This window comes from Nuphar pumila, chromosome 4 (genome assembly GCF_984573655.1).
Source record: "Nuphar pumila chromosome 4, dmNupPumi1.hap1.1, whole genome shotgun sequence".
NCBI classification, from domain to species: Eukaryota; Viridiplantae; Streptophyta; class Magnoliopsida; order Nymphaeales; family Nymphaeaceae; genus Nuphar; species Nuphar pumila.
In genome coordinates, this window is record NC_143252.1 from 104,929,756 (window position 1) to 104,940,643 (window position 10,888).

General features: G+C 39.0%; 1 protein-coding gene across 1 annotated transcript; it reads right to left on the bottom strand.

Annotated features, from left to right (window-relative positions):
• Positions 1 to 513: 513 nt before the first annotated feature.
• Positions 514 to 5,430, bottom strand: LOC149840409 (mitochondrial phosphate carrier protein 3, mitochondrial-like). Its single transcript, XM_090003155.1, has 6 exons — positions 4,973 to 5,430; positions 3,355 to 3,716; positions 3,225 to 3,268; positions 1,217 to 1,431; positions 1,004 to 1,128; positions 514 to 912 (listed from the first exon to the last, which is right to left on the bottom strand). Exons 1-6 carry the CDS (start codon positions 5,285 to 5,287, stop codon positions 852 to 854), a joined length of 1,122 nt encoding a protein of 373 aa, XP_089859281.1. The 5' UTR covers positions 5,288 to 5,430; the 3' UTR covers positions 514 to 851.
• Between the last annotated feature and the right edge of the window lie 5,458 nt (positions 5,431 to 10,888).

Below are 10,888 nucleotides of genomic sequence, written 5' to 3' on the forward strand. Positions count from 1 at the left end.
ATTGGCTGATACGAAACGATTCAGTTGAATATTGATATCGGCAGATGAATGGGTTTCCAAAAAAATTCAGAGCCGATACCCATACTGACAACGTCTAAGACAATAGCGTGACTGAGAAATCAACAGTAGGGACGAGGCGACCATAAAACACATGGAGATGGTATCTGGTAATACCGTCACAGCACCTTCGGATGCCGTTGACTTCAAGATAAACAGCATCCAAACCTGTACGGATGATATGCTCATCATTTGGACGAGCCTCACCTTTTGGCTGGATGGCATCTGAATGATTTAAAAATGAACCCACAATGAGCTTTATTCTCTGTTTGATGGATGTCGTTTTGAAGATGAACGGCATCCAAGGTGCCTCTGACTGTTACCGTCTGAGGTGTCTCTTACCTGATCCTCCCTCTAAAAAATAGATGCTTCCAAATGTCGCGCATGCCAGGATGACAGAATCACCTCTCCCTAATGCAATAAGGAGGGAGGGGGCCAACAGTCAAGTACCAAGAATTATTACAGCATAGGAAAAAGGGCAATTTTATGAGGAACATCAAAACAATCCTAGAACCGGCCATCACCAGCTACATATTGGTTAACAAAAAAATACATTTCCTCACTCTCAAGGAGGACCCACCGAGAGGCTTACCTTCTAAATTGCAGAGGCAACCGAGGTTTAATCAACCCTCTAATTATGAAGGATGAGATCAAAACCACCCCTGAAACAAACCCAAAAAATATGCATCTTTGAAAAAAAAATTACAGCTCCACACCTATTAGAATGGAGTCGGTTATCTAGAATTATTTTTAACTCTCCTAAACACTTGCTCTTTCGATCGTCCAAGTTGGTCTCACATCTTTGCAAGTTCTTTGGCAGGGGCTGCAGCAGGAGCAACACCACCGGTAGTTGGCCTGTACATCATATCTTGGTTTTAGACACTGACGAAAAACTGCAAAAACAAATGAAACTTTGCAATACTTCTGCAGAACGTTTGGAACTTACAGGCCAACGAAAACCTTGAAAGCGTCATAAATTACCCACTGAGAGGCAGTGAGTGTTCCAATCATGACGATACGCAATGGAAGCCCACGGGTGAATAGACCCCATAGACCAAGCTTTTTCACGGCCTGCAGCATACACCAGATTCCATTATTCAGTTACCAAAAAAAATCTATCAACTGAGATACACAAAAGAGAACTAAAGAGAAGACTTACATCCCCAACTGTTGCTCCCTTAGCATTGTTGAGGAAAGATACTAGATTATCAGCAGGGTGGGAAACAATAGCACAGAATACACCAGCAATATAGCCACCAGCAAAGCTGATACCCAGTTGCGTTGTTTTGCTGCATTGATCTTTAGGTATGGGAATAGCATACTTGTAGAACATCTCCACTATGGTTTCGAAAGAAGCAAACTTCATCATGGTATCTGCAACACAGGTAACATCTTGTGAGCATACATCTAAATATCATCAGAGCCATTGCCAAATCTAAAACCCAGGTTTCACCATCTCAGGCTGAACCCATAATCGATATCGGACGTGCAGCAGTAATAATAGAGCAATAATCTTGGATCAAAAACATAAAATGCACTAGAGGATTGATGATTGAAACATTTATGACTTCCTGATTTCTTCAATTACAGTAAAAGTTCTATGCCTTCAATGAGATCAAACCACCATCAATCTTTGGCTCACAACCAACAAATTAATTTGACTGATTGTAGCATTTGCATCACACCAAATTTTCAGAGTTCTGAATATCTTATTCGGCCAAATTTGCTGAAACAATGTTTTATCTCCAGAGTTTCAACTAAAGATCAATTCAATAAAGAAATCTATAAGATCTATTTGAGGGGAAAGGAGGATGTGGGGAAAAAATAGAAAAAAAAAATAAATGTAACCATAATGAACAAACACAATGAAGGATAGAGTGTAATCCAAAAGGACAGACGAAATGTCCATAAGAACACATATCTGAGATAACATCAATAGCAACACTTTTCAAGAACATCACTTGCCAAGGAAAAGCTTGCTTACAATGGTGAGTAATTGTCGTGCAAGTTTCTACACCCAATATCAAACAATTGGAGATCCAACACCTCCTCCAACAATAGATATGATTCACTAGTTGCACCATTTAATTTGAACCAGAACTTCTACAGCAGTTCTCCTGTGAGAACTGGGATCCTCTAAAAATCAGCACCCCACATTTTTAAGTTCCTAAAACGATATATGCACATGTATCCATGTCTAGAAGTTTAGCGTTTATACATAACAATGGGAATGGCATAGTCAGTAAAATATGATACACCAGGAGTTTTGATTTTTTAAGTGTAGTCATAACTTCCTCCAACTCCATGTGCCTACCATCTAAAGATCCAGATCAGCTTTCAATGGCACAGAATTAGGCTATCACACTCATCACTGGTTACATAGGCAACCATATACTTGAGCACAAACAAGAAAGCCCCACCAACTAATCCACTTTTCAGATCAGAACCATCCGAAGTGAAAATGGCTTGTTTAAATAAATAGCACATAAGGAGCAAAATTTGAAATGCTTATCAGATTAAAAAAGCTATCACAGTCAGAACACCCACATTTGGACCTGACCTGATTAATAGTATCCCCTTGAAACAGGCTGAGCCATTGGCTTGTGAAGGTTTAAGGTAGTATATGAGTCTTATTGAAAAAACAAATAATAATATGTTCAATGAAAGATAATAGACGTGACTGTTTAAAATCCTCAATCACATAAATAGAGTGAAAGAAACCAAAATGTGTCACTAAAATTACGTGCTATATGATGATCACCTCAAAATTGACACCAAAAATCAAATACAGAGAAACCAGAACTAGCCAAACAACAATAAAAACACAAACGAATGATAACAAATAATCTTCCTTGGCGAACCTCAAGACTGACAACTTCATAGAGGTAAAATTTTGAAAATACATGAAACCATCCACAAGAAAATCATGACAACTTACACAGTCAAATGAAAAGCTAGCAAATTTTCAAGACTGATATAATTGATAAAACCAATTAGATCTGATCATTGTGAAACTTAAGTGCGTCTCACCAAACCAAGAAACCAGTTCATCAAAAAGTTTTTGCCTTTTTGAAAATATCCAATTTTCCACCATCTCCAATAACAATGATATAAAAGCAAAACGAGAAGAGGATAATAAATTTAAATAAAGGGGATCTTTTTATTACATGGAATTTGACGCCCCCAGAGAGGAACAAGCCCCTTGTAAAGCCTGCCAACATGACAAGATACGAGAATAATTAGCATGAATTCATATAACAAACAAAAAAAATGAACTATGTAAATCAAAAACCTTACCCAAGGACCCCTTCAGATTTAACAAACTTAGGTAATCCATCTGACAAACCTCTGGCAAATCCTGGCTGAGTCTGAACACGGACTTTCACTGCCTCCATCGGGCAAAGTGCAACATCAGCTATCACCTCAGCAGATGCAGATCCCGCAAGGTAAATCAATGTCTTATACTTTGAAGCATATTCAGGACCTGCGATGTCAGAGTAGTATTTCTTGAAGAACTCATAGAATCCAAATTTGCATGCACCCTGGGCACTGTATCCGAGCAGCGTAGGCACCCATCCCCTGAAGAACCCCCTAACACCTTGCTCTCTAAGCAGCACACCGAACCCAGAACTGATGCTCTTGTATTTTGCAGGATCAATCTGAAATTTTACATATAGAAATCGATAAAAGATTGCAGCTTTGAAAAACAAAAGGAGGGAATAAACCAAATTCTTCCACAGTAAAAAAAATCGCAAGAACTATATCAGTTAATGTGAATAAATACGGAAAATCGGTAGATTAATAAATTCACAAAGGAGGACTCAAAAATATGTGAAAATCCATAATCCCGAAGTTTCCTGCTATATGTGTCTGAATGTAAAAGGAATCAGATGCGTATAGCTTTAATCACAAAGCAGAAAGTGATTCGCCCAAATGAAAGAAAAGGAATAAAGAAAATCTGATCTAAGGGACCCATCAACATAAATACATATTCGTGCATCTAGAACATTGTATAGAGAATGGGGATTGTGATGCCCCTTTTCCGTTAGGTCATGTTAGGACCCTCAAAAAATCATAGTTTTAGGTGTTATGCGAGATCTAGACAGTTAGATGCGTTTATCATTGCTTATTCAATAGAAAACATGTTTTTGATTAAGCATGTTTATGCTCATATGTGCATTTTCAAGAAGTAAAATAATCTATGGCTGATATATTATTAAAATTCGATGTTAAAATATTCATATTTTCCATCAAATCAATTTGAAACAAGGCTTGCTTCTTATGATAAACACATCTAACGATTCATAACTAGCATAAAACACCTAGAACTATGATTTTTAGGAGGGTCATAACGTGACCTAATATATATATATATATATATATATATATATATATATATATATATATATATATATATATATATATATATATATATGTGGTGTTCTTTTTTTTGGCGATTCTATCACATAGATGTGTTCCGCATTGCCAACTTCCTGGCAATAGACACCTGGTTCATGTGTTTTTCATGAAAAAATGATATTTGGAGTTCTGAAATTTTATAAAGATCTTGGACCGTTAATTTTTCAGCCTTATAAAAACCCACTCATAGAAGAATCGACCGCTGGAAAAGCTCATCCCTATAAAATCAAGCAAGTATATCACATCTGCACAGTCAGAATTTAAAAATAAAACCAAAAAATACGAAAACCCCATTTACCATAAAACCCTCTCTCTCTCTCTCTCTCTCTCTCTCTCTCTCTCAACATAAATCAGATATCCACGAAACAGAATAAATTTGTCACGCGATCTGATAAAAACTACTAAATACGCACAACCGACTATCGATTTAACAATCGACCAAACAAAACCCTAACCGATACAAATAATATCACGAAAACATAATGAAAACCCTTACCTGCATATTGCATTTAACGAGATCGAGCGGCGTGACGGACATGTGCGTGAGTCCGCAGCTGAGGATCCCCCCGGCGGTGCAGGCGGCGTAGAAGGCCGGAGAGTACATCTCGATCTTCCTGGGCTCGCTCGGCGCGGGGACGACGAACGATCTGCCGGAGGTTGGCGGCTTCTGTGAGGCGGAGATCGAAGACGATGCTGGCATCAACGACGACGCGAGGCCAGGGTTCTCGAGGGCCTTGAGGGAGGAGAAGGCCGAAGAGGAGTAGAGGAAGCTAGGGAGGAACGATTGCCGAGCGTTCTCTGAGAGGGCCATGGAGATGATGGAGAGGAGAAAGGGAAGATCGGAGAGAAGGAAATTAAGGAGAGGGAAGACGGAAATGAGTGAGAGAGAAACTGGGGTTTCCCTCCGACTTTGCCGCTCGGCGTTTCCCTCTCCCTTCTCGATCGGCCCACGCGACGACAGAGGCCGAGGACCCCCTTTTATAGTATGGCTCCCACGGAAAATGCCTCAGCATTCTTCATAAATATCAGAAATGCACCTGTCAAACAAGCCGTACTCAGCTGGGGAAGAGTAGAGAGGGCAGTGGACCGGGGAAACGGGGCTCCGATTCACTCCGTTTGGATCGGAGATGAATGACATGAAACGGGAACGAAGGCCGGGATGGACTTACACTTTTCCCTGCCCCGTCTCTGCCTTGCCCCGTCCCTAATCCTTGTTTAGAGATGGTAATAAACCGAGCGAAAATGAGGCCCCACCCCCACCTCATCTGGACTGGGGATGGGAGGACACGAAACAGGGTTACAGGGATGAAGGGAGGTTAAAATCATAACCCGTGTGAGGGTGAAGGCGGGGATGGACGGCAGGATTTTGGAACGGGGCAGGGGTGAAAACCTTGTCCGCTACTCCTGCCCCGTCCACTGACATCCCTAATACTCTTAAGCACTAGAGAATTTGGATAAGAAATTTTCTTTTTATGGTGAAAAACGGTAGAAGTTGGACCTAGCCCACTCAAGGTTAGGGATTTATTTTTTCAGATTCTGTTTTTATGGCGGATTATTTTCTTTTTAGCGTTATTGTAATATAACCGAATATTAATGAGGCTTTGTTGTGGAAAACAAATATGTTGGAAAAAATCCATTTTGATATTTGTAATTTTTAAACTTTCAGGCAATTTCTGAGATTTTTCATAAATCTCGCTATATTTGTCACACTGGCTCCACCTAGGGTTTTCCTTGCTTTGGGGAGGGTTCCCCGTTATTAAAAAAATATTAAATTTACAAATTATGTGAACGCACATAATGACATGTCACATAGCATATTTGCTTGGCGTGTTGTGTGAGCCGTACCTGTGCTTTATGGGGCCTGAGGCGGAGGAAAAAAATGAGCCCCTTATTAATAGTAAGAGTTTGGGGGGGGGGTTTCGAATTTTTTTTAAATAATCAAAATAACAATAAAATTTGCATTCACATTAAATAAATATAATATTCCAAATATTTATATTATATTAAATAAAAATATATAAAATATTTATATAAACTACCTAAACAATACTCATTGACCTTAAAAATGAACCCCTAAATTTTTTTTTTTGGCCCAGGGCCCCTAGGCCCAAGCCTCATTGGCCTCTTTACATGTTCCTACATGTAGGACCCCGCTTGACGCATTAGTGACATAACCTGTAAATGGTGGATCAAAACACGGCAGATAAGCTGACCTTTTTGTTTTTTCATCTGTTTTCTCTAATGGTGCCGGGTCGTACCTAACTGCTAATTTTATTGGGAAAAAATCGTAGTAAGAATGGCGAATTAGTAATTAACGGGCCAGACACGAGGACAATATTGGTATCGAGTTTTTTTTCCGTAAGGTGAGAACAAGGAGAATCCAAAGATCTTCCGAGATCCTTTTTTTTTTTTTCTACCTTCTGTCCTTTCTTTCCAACCAAATTGCGTCGTTGAATCTGGTGTTTGGCTTTCCTGAGGTTTCCTCGAGCGGCACAAACGTTGGGCCATGCCTGACTCTTCCTTCAATAATTGTCTCCTGGTTTTTAAGGCCCAATTGGAACTTTCCATCTTTTAAGGCCCAATTGCAAAGCAGCACGATATCCTGGTTTTTTATTCCAATCTCTCCTGCTAGTTCGGGGAACTTTCAAATTTTCAATATCCGGATATTCAGGGTTCTTACATAGGGGGGCTATAGATGGCAGTGGACAGAGGGGACCTGCCTTGACCCGTTTGGACCGGAGATGGAAGTTAAAATCAAAACCGGTGCAGAGATGGAGGCGGTGATGGACTTACGCCTTCCTCTGCCCCCGTCTCCATCCCCGCCTTGGCCCGTCCTCAATTCTTATTTAGGGATGACAATGGACCAGGAATGGAAGATATGAAACGGAAATAGAGGCCGGGATGGAAGACAGGATTTTGAGATGGAGGCAGATGTGAAGACCGCCAGGGTCCACTGGCATCCCTAAGGGGGGGGGGGCTGTGGATCTGTTTCCACACTACGTGGAAGATCCCAAATTAATGGGATCTTTTGTGGTCATCCTGCGTCTACTAAGAACTTTGAGGATATTAAAATATTGAACCACAAGTACACGGGAATGGGTATGGGCCTTCATTAGACGTTGGGATGGTCATAGAAAATCCGGCATTCAATTTAGGGACCCAAACAGTTCGGGTATGGGTCTAATCGGGCTTGACTCAATATTACATCGGACTCATAGCGACAGGGTGCTCCGGTTGTCTGGTAGGAGCAGTTAGTGCACGTTACTTGCAAGTTCGAATCCCATTCTTATCGTTGTATAACTGGTAGGTATCTGCCTAACCCCAGCTTGCCTATAAAAAAAAGATGTTAAAATCAAAAAAAATTATCGGCAGCCAAAAAACTCACAAAAAATAGGTTTTTTTTTTTTAAATTTCGTGTTTTTTGGCAAAATTTTGGCAATAAAAATATATTAAAATTTTTATAAAAATACAAATAAAAAACATGGTTTTTTATGATAAAATAAGCGATACAATATAAATATCATGTTTATAACACGATATTTATGTTTCTGACAAAAAAAATCATGAGAAATTGAAACTATCGCAAGAAATTGTCATTTTTAACTTTCAGGCAATTTCTCGCCAGATTTGTCACACTAATTGAACTCTTAGGAAAGCTTTGAATTATGGGTGCAAACGGGTTGGATTTGGGCTGTCTTATCAGGTCCGAATTCAAATCTGAAATGTAAACAGTAGATCCAGATCAGATCCAAAGAGGTAAAGTTGAATCTGAATCCAAAATACATGCTGGTTCTAGAAAAAATAGAACAAAAAAAATAAGCTATTTACATGTAAAAAAATCAATCGGGTCAGATTTTAATTTGGATCAACTCCAAATCCGACTTAAAATGTTGATCTGAATTATTGAACTGATCTAAATCCGATCTGTATGCACATTCGGATTTTAATTAAAGAATCCATATCAAAAAATTAACATGACGGATTGGGATCGGATCCATTTCCAGCCCTAGTTTGAACGCCATGGATGGACACGCAATTAAAGTGTGGGGCCCATGTCTTGATTCCACTCGCTCAAATCTCTGATCCGAGGATCTGAGATCCTCATTTTAGGTCATTCTCCTGGGGAGAAAAATCAATGATGTCCAGTCCAATTGGGTAGCGGACTAGAGATCCTCGGGTCTGAATCCAATGAATTCATACGCACCCTATACAATGGATTCTGTTTCAAATTCGTATCACACTTGGATCTCACAACAAAGTCCTGGAGTCGATTACGATGAGCCTCTGTGGTACTGGAGCCTATTGATTCAAACCTAGATTCAGCTACACCTCTACCTGAGTCCGTCTTGGACCCAACTGGACCAAACCCTATTTGTTTCAGACCCAAACTGGATTCAGATACATAGTACCTGGATTTGACAACAAGGGTCCGATCCGGTCACTCCAACCAATTAGACAACATACTTTTAATATGAGCTAAAAAAGATATTTTCCATATATGAAATTATATAAGAAAACACTCAGATACTATAAAACATATTTTTCATGGGTTAGATATTTGGCAAAACTCATAGCTCAATCCAAACTCACATGTAAGACTAGGAATTAAGCCAAACCGCTCGTGGCTGGTGTTCGGCTAGTAAGTAGTACGTTCAAACTCAGCTTGGCTCGACTCCTATAAGCTCGTTAGGTAGTAAGAAATATATTTTAGATATATGTTACATATAATTTTTTTGTAATCTTACTTCTTCCAGCTCTACAACAATGATTTTTTTTTTTTGTAAACAAACCATCTTGAGATCTACTCTTTTAACTAGCTAGGTCTGATTATGAGCTCGAACTCAGCTCAGCTCAGCTCGCCACAAGAATGAGCCAAGCTTGAACACTTAAAGCGCGTTTAGTTATGCTCTTTTACCAGCCCTACTCACATGTTACTTGACAGATCTGAAAGTGCACTAGGATCGAGGCAACGAGCACTAGAGGGGGGTGAATAGTGCTTTTAAAAATTTCTGCAGAATATTGAATGATTTTGCAAGTCTCAAAGCAAACACACAAAGAACACAAGATTTTATCCTGGTTCGGTCTATCCCGACCTACATCCAGTCCCCAAGCAAAACCCGCTTGAGATTTCCACTATCAACCTTGTAAACTACAAGATCACACAGACCATAACCGGTCCCACTTTCAGTAACAACCCTACTGAAAGCAAACAACTCCTTTACACCAAGGAGTCCTTCTTTTTACACAAAAGAAATAGCAACTTACAATACAACCTATGAGCCTTCCTTTTGAATGCAAATGAGATGCAATTGGCTTTTGAGGTTGTTGAAATACTCTACTCACGAATTCACTATTTCTCAAAGTGATTTGAGTGAAAAACTGAAGTGAAAATATCACGTGAGTGAGAAAACAAATACTTGAAAGAATAGGAGTGAAAATCAATAAGTAAATGATTCAAATCGATTGAATTCTTGTTGTTTCTCTGTATTTGAGTGTAAAATGCACTCATATTTATAGTTCAAAGATTCCATACGTTGAGAGTATGAAAGGGTGTCAAAACTGTCCATTTTGAACGATCAAAACGTTTGAAAAATGAAAAGACACGCCTTTTTGAAGTTTCAGGAAAATGGCAAAATTAGTCGACTGAAACATCAGTTAGTCGACTAATAGTTAGTTATTAGTAGACTGACCGTTATCGTCGGTCGACTGATCTGTTAATCGAGCCGTTTGAAAAATTGAACTTTTGAAACTTAGTCGACTTGAGAAAAGTTAGTCGACTGATAATATCATCAGTAGACTGAAAAACCTTTTAGTCGACTGCTGTTAAAAACTTCTGAAAAACAAACATTCTGTTCGGTCGACTGATAAAAAGCATTAGTCGAGTGCTGCTAAATTTTTCAGAAAACACATGTTCTGTTCAGTCGACTGATAAAACCATTAGTCGACTGCTGCTAATTTTCCAGAAAACAGACATTCTGTCCAGTCGACTGATAAAACCTTCGGTCGACTAATTTGACAAAAATGACTTTTTGGAAAATATGGCACGAAAGGATTAGTCGACTGGTAAGTCTATTAGTCGACTAATAAACATGAAAATTTAAGAAAAGAGTTTTCTAAAAAGATTTTCATGAGGGTTCTTTTTAGAAAAGTTTTTCTAAAGACTTTTAAGGTGAAATGCAACCTAAATATGCACTCTAAGTAAGGCTCTTACAAGAATCTAAGACTTTTAATGAATTAAACATTTGCACACTAGTCTTCAAAGATTCTTCACTGATTTCTTCAATTTCTTCATAGCCTTAGCTGAAATGCAGTTGATTCCACTTGCTCATCATCAAAACCTTGTACTTGAAGTATCATGTATGGCTTCATTGTCGTAACAATCTCCCCCTTTTTTATGATGACAAACTTAATC

Excerpts from the sequence above, each read along its gene's own strand:
- LOC149840409 (XM_090003155.1), bottom strand. The coding sequence starts at position 5,287 with ATGGCCCTCTCAGAGAACGCTCGGCAATCGTTCCTCCCTAGCTTCCTC. Across the intron at positions 3,269-3,354 it reads AAATCTGAAGGGGTCCTTGG|GCTTTACAAGGGGCTTGTTC; the intron begins GTAAGGTTTTTG and ends TCATGTTGGCAG. Across the intron at positions 913-1,003 it reads TTCAAGGTTTTCGTTGGCCT|GCCAACTACCGGTGGTGTTG; the intron begins GTAAGTTCCAAA and ends TATGATGTACAG.